The sequence below is a fragment of the Plasmodium berghei genome (assembly GCF_900002375.2).
Source record: "Plasmodium berghei ANKA genome assembly, chromosome: 6".
Taxonomy (NCBI): Eukaryota; Apicomplexa; class Aconoidasida; order Haemosporida; family Plasmodiidae; genus Plasmodium; species Plasmodium berghei.
In genome coordinates, this window is record NC_036164.2 from 312,753 (window position 1) to 326,125 (window position 13,373).

The window sequence follows — 13,373 nt, forward strand, 5'->3', positions numbered from 1 at the left end:
AAATTGAGATTGAAAAAATGAAGAGATCTTTAAAGTATATTAAATTAAAAATAAAAAACGAAGGGAAAAAAGGGCATTTTGTCTCCTTTTATGATCGAATAAAAGAAATTAATGAAAAAGAAAAATTACAGGCATATAATTTATTAGAAGATAGTAACTATTATAATTCTTCGAAATCATATAAACCAAATAACGAAAATGATGTAGATGAAGGTATGAAATTTTTTTTATTGTTTCTCTATATATACATATATTCTCACATATTAATGGTTATATTTTAAAGAGGGTGCACATATATCTCCTTGATGTATAACGCTTGTTATTTTTCCTTTTTATTCAATCATTTGTTAATTTACTTATTTTTGTAGATTTAAAAAACACAAATTTCCATGCTGCCTTACAAGAATATTACAAAAACTGTTGTAACCCTGAATTCAGGAGATGTTGTAGAGAATTATTTCCACTCTCAAAAAATTTAATACTTATATTATTAAACAAAGATACGATTTTCAGTATAATTTTAAAATATATTGAAAATAGCAAAATTAGGAATGATGAATCTTATTTTTATAAATTGTTAGTTATATTAATAAAAGATTTAAAAAATGAAAGCAAAAAATATTTAGAAGATATATTAAAGACATTATTTAGGAAAATTAATTTTAATAATTTAGATTTATTAGAAGAAATATTTAGTATTTATGCAAATATATTTCGTATTATGAATAAAACTATTATTAAAAATATTGATAAATATATAAAAATATCATTACCACTATTTCAACATCGTAATAGTATAATAAAAATTTTTATTGCAGATAGTTTTTCTTATTTCTTAAGAAAATTATCATTGCACGATCTTATATTATGTTTTTCGAAATTATATTCCTTTTTTAATAATGTAATGAAAAATAAATTAAAACACTATTCAGAAACCATTAGTTTATTAATGTTAGAATCTTTAAAAGTTGATAATAAGTTATCAAAAAAAACCTTACCTTTTTTAAAATATATTATTCATTCTATATATTTAAGGAAACAATATGATTGTATTGAAACAGTGACTATTTACAATCCTCTAGATAATATAAATGGAGTTATTAAACATATACACAAAGCTATTCAGTTATTTTTTATTGATATATATAACTTCACAAAGAAAGGATCATTCGAATTTTGGGATATTTTCCTCACTTATATTTTACAAAATTACTCTACTCTCTATGAAAGCTATTTTCATTGTATTTTAACATCAAATAACAAAGATACTATCATAGATACGTTGACAGATGCGGATAAATATTCACATTTTATGAAATGTTTGGAAAAAAACGAAAAGGATAATGAAGGTATCTCACCTAAGTGTGAAGGGAATTTTTCTGAATATGAAAATACAAACCTCAAAATGGACGAAAAAAATAATTGTACTATAGAAAAAGAAAATCACAAATCGTATGACGATAAAAATAGATACGATAATTCTGATGTAAATTCAAATATTAAAAAAGATATAATTTTTATAAAAGATATTTTTTACGAAGCAACAAACTTCTTTTTAAAAAATATATTAAACATATGGATGCAAAAAAATCACGAGAAAAAAAATATAATCATTGAAACAATTAGACTTGAACTAAAAAAATATGCAGATAAATTAAACAATATAGAATTAAATTATTTAACGTTTATATATACATGGAATTTATATGATAACATATTTTTTATATTAAATTATGATTCTATAAATAATGAAAAGATAAGTAATATCTATATCTCTTTTGTTCGCATTTTTATGGGGATATTAAAAGGAAATAACGAGGGCCCTAACAAAAATAATTACGCTAATTATTTATTACAATTTTTTATTATCAAAGTAGTTAATATTTTAAAAAAAAATGTGCTAAATCATAATGAAGTTTATTTGAATAACTTTTTAAAATATATACTTATAAGGATTATGCAAATTTTAAAGCTTAACAATATATATGGCTACTCGAAAAATCAATCTCTCATAACAAATAATACACCTTTTATGTTAAGTTTTAAAAAAAATGTAGAAAAAGAAACTCAATTTATCCTGAATAATATTGTTTCTTCTGAAAATAATAATCTAATATTAGCAAAAATTTTTTTATTATGTGATATTATAAAACGGTTCAAAAATAAAACCACAGAAATCAATGTAGATTGCATTGATAATTTAGATTTTCTTTGTGGCAGTGGTAATAAATATATCAAAAATAATAATACTGAAAAAAAGAGGAAACATAATATGCTTGAAAATGATTATTATAACCCAAATGGAAATGATTTTAACTGTGCACTAAATGGGGAAAGTATATATAATAGTAAAAAATCTAAAATATTTTGTTTAAACCCCAAAACAGGCAATCATAAAATAAAATTGGATTTTAAGGATACCTCTCCAACAGAAATATATATGCAAATTGAAAACTTTGTTGTATATATTTTTGATGAAATAAAGAAACTTTTAATAATTTTGAAATATATTAATCAGTATGGTAATGACGAAAATAATAGTTCACAATTTATATTTTCTGAAGATAATGAAAATACAACAAAAGAAAATGTTGGTGCATATTTAAAATCAACTATATATTTTATGTTTGGTTTTATCAATTTCTTGTCACAAATAAGTGCCACATATAGTAACGCTTTATTAATATTAAATGGCAAAACCAATAAAAATGATAAGGATATTTGTCTAAATGAGGAAAATGATTGTATACTCATTTTATTAGAAATTTGCAATGTTTTAGAAGAGATCAAATGTGGAAAATTTATGCAAAATAATATATTAGAAAAAAATACGTCTGATATTAGATCAAATGTGAACAGTATAATAATCGATATACACCTTATAATAACAGCATTACAAATAAGTTCACAGGAAAATAATATTAATATAAAACTTTCAAATAATAACATACCTTTTTTGGTAAATTATATAAATAAATGGGGTATGGAAGATATATACTATTGTGATAAATATTTGCACAAATTTCAAAATATATTTATAAATTTATATAAATTAAATTATTTTGAAAACAGATTAGATGATATATTTTTATATTTAAAATTTTTTGAAAAAGTGCTCATATATTACGAAATAATAAATAAACAAAAATTATTACGAGTGATAAAAATGTTAGTAGCTATATATATTAATCTGAAGAAAAATAAAGACAATGAAATGGTTGAAAATGAAGAATATATATTAAAAAAAACAAACGAACATTATTATGGAAAAATATTACTTTTATTTGATAATTTTATTTATTTAGAAAATAAAGAATATTTATCTACACATGCTCAAATTTACGAATCTAAAATTGTCGACATTGTAAGCTTTTTAAATTTTTTTAAAAATGTGGATATTTTTAAAAATTATATTTTTAAAATATCCACAAAAATATGTATTATAGAATTAACTATGTTATTAAATGCTAAATTGTCAATTATTCCAAAACATATAATTTCAAATTTGAAGAAATTTTTTGAAACATATAATGCAGATCAGAAAATTCAGGATGCTATGCAAAATAATTACCAGTCAAAATATTATTTTTATATAATAAAAAATATATACAAAGCTACTAGAAAAAAATTGAATATCTTTGAAGAATTAATAGAAAAAAAATATATAAGCTATGAAGAATTTATTAACAGTTCCAGGCAACCCAATGATTATACTATCAATTATAATGATGAGCACGATATGAAAGAAGAGAAAGAAAATATTAATGAAGAATTTTATATAGATGAAAATAATTACATTCCAATAATAAACACAAACGAATATGAACATCACTTAGAACAATATGCTTGTGAAAACAAAAATAATGACACATTTAAAATTTTATATTTTGAAAATTTTAATATACAAAATTTTGTTCGAAATATCTTATGTTCATTTGATGTATTAATAGTTCCAGTTCAAAATAATAATAATTTAAATAAATCGGATAAAATTGAATTGTTAAATATGTATATATGGATAATTACATATGTAAATATTAAATGCAATTATTATATACATGAATATAAGTGTTATAAGCTTATAGACATAATATTTGACATAGCTAGTCATATGAATAATATATTCCCTGATTCTGTAGAAAATATTTTTAATATTGCAAAAAAAAATATTTATAACGAGCTGAGCAATATCCACACTAAATCTATCCCCGATTTAATTGGGTTGATTAAATATTTTATAAAAATGTTTGTAAGTAATTTCACATATAATGTTAATATTTTAAATGCAGAAAACATGTCTAAATTTGTTAAAATATTATGCTCTTACAACAAAGAGTTAAATAATTATAAAAATGATGTTGAAGAAATATTATTAGACAAAAATATAAATTTTACAAAGCTAGTATTAAATATTAAAGAAGAAGACAATAGTAGCATTATTCGAATATTAATAAAAATCATTTTTTGGTTATTAAAAAACAAAAAAGGAAAAGGTGGATTTAAAAGACAGAAACATATTATCTTTTATCTCTCAAGTATCCCAGATGAACAAAATTGGTGTCACATATTTTTACCTATTATATACTCTTTTACAAATGTTTACAAAAATTGTATTAAATATGATAATTTAGTTAGACATGAAGAAAAGGAAAATGCCTTACTCGAATTTTTAACTACTTACCAAGGAAAATTCTTTCAAAGTTGGAATTATGATTTTGATATTAAAATGAGGAATAATAATATCCAAAATGGTGATAATGAAAATGCTGACTTTTCTTATGACAGTATATTTAATTATTCCTATTGGAATTTTAATAATCATATAATTGAAATAAAAAAAGAATTATTTAAAAATGCAAATTTTCGTCGAAACTTTCAGTTGTTTATAGATATACTCAAAATTATAAAATATAAATTAAGCCCTTATTTTGAATTTTTCTTTCACATATTTATTACTATATCGCATTACATTAATGCTTATTTATATATAAAAAAAAAAATTAAAACTGCTAAAAATATACGCTTATGTATTAAACAAATTGATAATTCCAAATATATGAATTCCCTATTGTTTATTGACCAAACTGTATTTGAAAATGGCTCTAAAATAGTCGCGTATATATCATCTGAGCATATAAGAAATAATAGAAGTGACAGTGTTTCAGGGAATACTAATAATAATGAATATGAGTTAAGGATGGGGAGTGTTGTTGATAAAATATATAAAGTGGAAACGGAATGCCCATATTTCAAAGAATCTTTTGTCGATTTGAGCATTCCAAATTCCTTTTTAAAAAATATTAATAAAAAATGCATAGAAAGTAGCCAATTTATTATGGAAAATGCTAACATATCAGAATGCAACTTGGTTAAAGCTAAGAATTTGTTTGTTTTTTTATTTAAAAAGAATTTAAAAAGTTTAAAGGCAAAAAATATTTTCCTTAATATTCTATTTAATACATGGTGTAAAAATGAAGCATATTATAATTTCTATAATACTGTTGTGCCTAATTCAATATATCTATTAATTAAAGCTGTAAACTCTAAAGAAATTATTAAAAAATTAACCTTTACAGAATGGGAACAAATAACAGAAAAGGTATTTAATATTATTTTACGTTTATGTGGTTACGATACTGATGAACAAGAATATGAAGAAAAGGTAAAAAATGAAAAGAAACACACAAAAAAGCATCAAGATAAGCATAAAATTGTATTAAACCCATTACTGTCTAGTAAATCGAATCATAATCGTTTGCTTACTTCATTTGGATTTAAAATATTAAAACCTTACATTCCAGATATTATATTATGCATTAAAAAATCAATTTTAAAAAGATATCAAAATTTTTTACAAAAAAAAAATAATGAAACGTCATTTATTAAAAAAAGAAAAATGAAAGAATTTAAAATTATTAGTAATAAAGAATTATATATACTAATTGAGTTATCATCTATTAATAAAAATCAAATATACAACATCCATGTTATTAATACAATTTCAACTTTTATGCTAGCGAATCCCAAAACTCTACATAGCACTAAAGAGCACGACGTTAATAAAATTAAATTGACATTAATTGCCCTCAAAATATTAATTATTAATCTTTCAAAAAACATGAATGATTTAACAAAGAGAAAACAAAATAATTATAATTTTTCCTATCAAAGGTATAGTAGTAAAAATGTAATTGAAGAATATATAAATAAGCTAAGAGAAAAGGACAAACAATATAATGATAAAAAGAATAGCCATCGAACTAATACCAATGCGCACATTTCGGAATCCAGTTTTTATTATAATTCATATAAAATGTACATATGCTACAAATTAAAAACGGTATTGTATGAAATTATTCAACGATGTTATGATTTGGATTGTAGGATTCTTTCGGGAGAACTTTTAATTATGATAGGGTGCATATTTTTAAAAATAAAAAATATTGAAAAATATTTAAAGTTATTTAAAAAAAACACAAACAAATTTTTAGCCAAAACTAATGATTTAAATTATAATTCAAAAACTATTTTAAGATATATTATGAAAATACCGTTAAAAAATATTAAAACAATTAAACAAAATAAGCATTATACATTTCTTCAAATTGCCCAAATATATTCAAGCTTAAACTTATGCAATGAAAGATCAACTAATGAATATGATTCAGATATACAATTTTTAATATTGCTAGATATATGCAATATTAAAATGTCTTCTATAAAGAATAATTATTTAATACGTGAAAATGTGAATATTGAACAAGGCTGTAATAAAAACGACTATGATCTTAAGCAAACAGATATGCATGATAAAGAAGAAAACAAATTAGGCATTATTATGCCAGAAAGTTTTAATGTAGCTGTAAAAGAAGATAACAAAATGAAAATGGAAAAAAAACTTTATACATTTAATGATTTATTTTTAAACAGTAATAAAATATTTTTGGAAATATTAATAAGGCATTGCTTGTTTCTCATATTTAATAATAATACAAATGAAATGGTTGTAGATAAATCTATTGAATTTATTTTGCTTTTTACAAAAATATTAAGGTGTTTGTTACAATTATACAAAAATAAAAATCCAGGAGAAACAAAAAACAAAATAAATTCACAAAATGAATGCATATGCTATGATAATATAAAAAGAGATATTCAAATTTATGTTCATTTTGTTATTAATATAATAATGCCTAAGGCATTAAATGCATTAAAAAAAAATAGTGACAATTTTACAAAAATTGCATTACAAATTATACTTACGTTATCAAAAAATGTTTGCCCATATATCAGTGTACTCAAATCGTTAAATATTGGAAAATTTTTAAAAGACATTAAAGATTCACATATAAAAAAATATGAATTGAATGAAGAAACGAATTCCTTATTTTGCTTTGACATTCCCAGAAAAGAAAAGGGAAAAACTATATATGAAGATAATAATGTAACATATAATTGTCAAAAAGTGAAAAAACACGATGAAGTAAGTTTCAAATCTGTGGAAAAGTTTTTATTTTATGATTTGTATTATTATATAGACTCCAAAGAACGTGAAGATAATAATAATAAGATAACAAAGCTAAAGGATAATGCGCATGATGAAAGTATCTCAATAATTCAAAATATTATAGATATAAAATCGGGAAACAATTTAGAAGGAATAAAAAAAATGATTGCTGTTGCAAATAATTTGTGTTATTATACTATTTGTAAAATAATAATACCTATATCGTTAAATTATATTTTACAAAGAAATTCAAAAAAAGAAACTTTTAATAAAAATCTTAGCTTAAATAGTATAAAGTTATTAGGGGTTTGCTCTGAAAAAATTGGTATAAAAAATGTTTATGATACACTAGAATTGCTATTATTAGAGTTAAAGAAAAAATCATTTAATAATCTTTATATCGAAAAGGCAATCAGTCATTTGTTGCGTGCATATCATTTTAACGAATTTAAGGAAAATTCCTTTGTCGATAAAATTAATCAGAATGAAGGCAAAGAGGAAGCAGAAAATGAAGAGGCGAAACAGAGCAGTGACAAAGAGCAAACAAATGATAAAATACCCGATGAGGATAAAAAGGTATACACAAATGAAGAAAATAAACAAATAGGCAATAACAACTCATATGACACACAAATATTAAATCAGAGTAGTGATAAATCAGGGAAAAGAAAAACAAATATATATTGTCAGAAATTTAATAACAAGATTCTTCCACAGTTAAGAAGTTTAATGTTCGAAAAATCTTTATCAAATAATCCAAAGAACAAAAAAACATATATAAACGATTTAGTAACTGACTATAAAAGCAAAGATGTATTAGCAAAGCCGGACATTATTTTATCCTTTTTAGTAATATTAAATAAAATAAATTATAATTTTGATAAAGAATTAAATAGAATAATATACAAATTATGCTTTTGTTTATCCTCAGTAAAAAATAATATAAGAAGTGAATCAAAAAAAGCTTTGTGTAATATTTCTATGTACCTAGGATTGAACTATATAGATTTAATTATAACTCAAATGTCTGATTATTTAACCAAAGGATATCATATACCCGTTTTTTTATGTACAGTTAATTCTATCTTAGAATCAGTTTTATATGAAAAAGATAAATTTCTAGACAAAAATTGTTTAAAAATAAATTTCAATATAATGACCGAATTAGATATTATCAAAAGAAATCATGCATCTAATTCTGGATCGTATGCTCACAATAATAAACGACGCAAAACACCACGAAATAAAAACTACGAAATTGAAAAGAGGGATGCAGGAAATTGTTATACAAAAAACGAAAAATTAATAGAAGACAATTTATTATATAGTAACATATGCAAAAACATATTTAATATGATAAAATTAGAAATTATAAATGATATTGAGAAAAACACAGAAGATGTTAATAAAAAAAAAATTAAACGAAAAACAAAGGAAAGCCAAAAAAATTATGGAAATAATATAATTAAATTGTTAGCAATTATTATGCCAGGGGTATGCATAGAAAATAATATTTTGACATTTTTAGAAAGTTTATTTAGTGGCGAATCTTTTGAAAATAATGAAGTCGATAAAAATTTTATTTTAAAAAAAAAATATATACATATTGTTTCTTCCTATTTTAGTGATTTTATAAAGGGTATAGAAGAAAATAAAAATATATCACCAAAGTTTATATTAAATATTATATATAAATTGCTAGTAAAATCAACATATTTTTTTAAAGGGGATATTTATGAAAATTTAATTGATGTTATGAAAAATACAAATGTCCTATATTTTAAATATAATTTAGATAATGAAATAACTGGTTACAATCATTTTAAAAAAACTTTACAATTTTATTTATCTAAACAAAAACCTCAAGATAAATTTTTAGGTTATAATTATAATATGAAATATATACAATACCCTGAGAAAAAACGTAATCTAGATATAATAGAAGGATCTTTTCAAGAAAAAAATATATATGATTCATTTTTCAAAACAAAAAAATATGATTTCAAAGTTCATGCACAAATATTGGCCAAAGTAGCTTTAAAGTTATTGTTGTTTATAATTAAAAAACTTTCTCGTTTCGTTATTGCACATCAATTAAATTTAAATATTCCCATGCAAGGACAACCAAACTCCTTAATTCATTCCAGTATTAATGATAGAAGCAGCAATAATAATATAGAAAATATAAGAAACATCAAAAATTATACTAATTCAAATGGAGGCCGAAATAGAGCAAATAATTACATACAAAGTTGTGAACAAGAAGAAACAAAACTCGGACTTAGTTTTATAGAAGAAGAAAAAGAAGACACTGTTATTAGAATGGAAAAAATAGATTCAAAAATGACATTAGAAAATAATTATGGAATTGTTGAATTTATCCATCTAATTGAGCCGTTACTTGTTTATTGCTATTGCTATGGAAAGGATGATGTATTTGTAATGTCATCAAATTGTATTAAACTTATTAAAAAAAAAAAATATAGTAATTTTAATAAATTTGGGAAATTAATAATTTTGTCATCTGTAGATATATTAAAAAATATACCTAATTATTATAGCAAAGAATTTGATAGAATTATATTATCATGTATTGATACTCTTACATATATAATAAAAAGTAATAATAATGATGATATAATTTCATGGCTAAATTATGATACATCAAATAGGGAAATATCGAATAATACTAATGAAAAAAATAGTTCAATGAATAATAATAATGTACCTCCAAAAAAAAGAAAGATGAAACACGGAAAAAATAGCATAGAAAATAACAGAGATGAAGATAAAATTAAGAGACAAAAAAAAATTAGTTATATATTAGATGAAAATATTATATCTACATATTATAAAAATGACTATGAAGAAAATTATGAAGAATCTATAAACTCGTTAAGATATTGTTTAATCGATCAAATATCCTTATTATTAGAAAGTAAAAATCATATCTGGGAATTATTATTATTATTCAAAAATTGTCTACTTAGAGAAGATGTAAATAACATTATTAAAAAGGGTATTATAGTATTAAAAATAAATAGTTGTATAGATCAAATATTTACAATAATGATTGAAGAGTCACATAATTTGAAATTATCATTTTTGTGTGGCCAAATATATATTAACTTTTTAATGAGTTTTCCAATATCAAAAAACGAAAAGAAAAAAAAAGTTTTTCAAATATTAAATAATTTAGATGATGAAAATGACGATTCTAGAATAGCAGTTTTAAATAGTTTGTATCTATTTTTAAATAGAAGTAATGCAAAATTATTAAAGGATGGTTTTTATTACATTATATTTACTAGTTTGCTAGTTAACTTTTCAAAAGAAACGAACCATAAATGTAAAAAAATGTATGTATTTTTGCTGTCTCTACTGTTCCAGCAAATTGATGATATGAATTATGTTTTTAATTCTTATAAAATATTAAAAAACAATTTAGCATTCTCTATTAAATCGCCAGTTATATATACCTATTTATATTTATTACCAGTGTTTGCATCTTTCTTTTACAAAAATATATCTGAATATAACCGAAAAATATTGATAGCCACCTTAGAGGAAAATGAAATGCCACCTCTTACAAAAGAGAAAAAGAAAAATCGACAAAAACAAATTAAGAAAGACATGAAACAGGTTGAAGAACAAGACCATAATCATATGCAAGAACAAGATCAAAATGATAATAACGAACAAAATAAATGCCAAACTAATGGAACACCTTCAAAAAATAATTTAAAAAATTCACTAGCTACGGTTCGTAATTATTTCTTAGAGGAACTTCTAAAATATGCCAATAATGACCTAAATATGAATAAAATGAGTGCAAATGAAAAAACAAAAAAAGAAAATAATAATAAAATAAAACTGAATAATGCCAATTCTGGATTGGTTTTCAAGCAAAGTTGTAATATTGCTTTCATGAAAAATCAATTAGAAGATTTATTCCTATCATTAATGTTTTATTTAATTGAACAGACATACCCAAATATAAAATTGTATATGAAAGAAGACAAAAATTGCATTAATATATTAACATCTAATGAAAATATAACTTATTTTTCTAGAAAACATTATCTATATAAAGAAAATATTAATAAAGATATAGTCCATCTTGTTTATAGCACACTAGAACAAATATTTATATACATTGATATTAATTTGATAGAAAAAATGTTAAATAAAAAATATTTACATGAAAAATATCAAGAATATTTTATAAATAATGAGAGAAATAATTTTACAAACATTAATGAAATTGAAAATAATGAAGAAAATAATTTCCATTTTGATAAAGATCAAACTCATGATAAATTAATTATATACTTTTTATACTTCTGGAACTTATTATTTGAAAATGCATTATATAATAAAAATCCATTTATACAAATTATATCATTAAAAATTGTGATGAATTATATAAATAAAAAAATGTCTTACCCATTTTTCCCGTTGTTATTAGTTAAACTATATTCTACTGATAAATTTATTATCAATATTATTATTAAAAGAGTTTTGTCCCTAGTTTTAAACTCATATTTTTTAGAGCACTTTTATACATACCATAAAGAAATAAGCGTGCTTCTTTTAAACATATGCAAATTAGTAGTTTTATTCCCATGGATTACCAATGGATTTGAAGAACGAAACGACCAAAATGATGCATTAAACCAGGGTACAAACATTATTGACACTGTAAGCCGAGATAATTTATTTAAGACTTCTAAAAAAAATCATGAAAATGATTTGGAACAAAATCATATTCACAAAAATAATGTTAATCAGTTTGATCATCCAAACAAAAATAGCAATAGCCATTTTAGAAAAAGTAACAGTGACGATGATGATAATAAAAGCAATGAAGATGAAGTTGATGATGAATTTAAAGAGATAAATGGAATTTTGCAGAATGAAAATTATATAAAAGTTCATCCTTTTAGCCAATATAATTACCAAAACGAAGATGAAAGAAATGAAATCAAAGACGAAATTAAAATAAACAAAGAAATACTATCATATAGCAAATTCTTTTTGATTATTATCACTTTATCACGCGCTATAAGTTTGCATTTGATAAATAATAAAAAATCATTTACAAGAATATTAACCATACTGAACGTTTATAAAAATATTATTCAAGATTTCCCCATCGATTTATGGAACCCTGATAATGGAATAATTCACAATGTTATTACGCCCTTATACAAGCTGGCTTCTCTTCGTAAAAAAAAGTACGCTTACATATTCCTTGGATTTTCTTAGACAAATTTTGTTTGCATAACTAAATGCGTTTACTTATTTTAATTCATATTCATTCTATTTCATTTTATTTTTCAGACACTTCACAGAAGATAGTACTATCTTCGAGGAAACGAGTTCAGAAAAAAAACTCACTTATTTATCGAATTTTTCGTGGGATATTATTTCATTATTGGAGGAGAAACTACAAGACAAAAAACATATTTTCAACAAAGCCTTTATTCAAGCAAGACATGTAATTATTAAACTAAACATTTATGTGAATATATGCATAACTATTAATATATATATTTACACATTGTTTCCATTTTTTTCATTTCTTTTACTTTTTACAGAGTGTCAATAGAATTAGATTTATGAAGAAGAGAAGGAAGAACATGTTAGCTGTCAAAAATCCGAAATTATATACGTCAATTTTATTAAATAGAAGAGAAAAAAAAAAGCAAAAAAAAGCAAAATTAAAATTTTAAGTTAAATATATCTTGTAAAATAATACTATTGTTTTTTTTTATTGTATTCGTTGTTTCTTATACATATGTATTAATCCTTGAATGGATCATAAAAAATGCATGTGTAAATAAAGTTGTATAATTACAAATAT

General features: G+C 22.0%; 1 protein-coding gene across 1 annotated transcript; it reads left to right on the forward strand.

Annotated features, from left to right (window-relative positions):
* Nucleotides 1-17: 17 nt before the first annotated feature.
* Nucleotides 18-13,242, forward strand: PBANKA_0606600 (conserved Plasmodium protein, unknown function; the record flags this gene model as incomplete). The annotated part of the gene is made up of 4 exons (XM_034568592.1): nucleotides 18-213; nucleotides 369-12,744; nucleotides 12,851-13,007; nucleotides 13,108-13,242. 4 exons carry the CDS (start codon nucleotides 18-20, stop codon nucleotides 13,240-13,242), a joined length of 12,864 nt encoding a protein of 4,287 aa, XP_034420567.1.
* Between the last annotated feature and the right edge of the window lie 131 nt (nucleotides 13,243-13,373).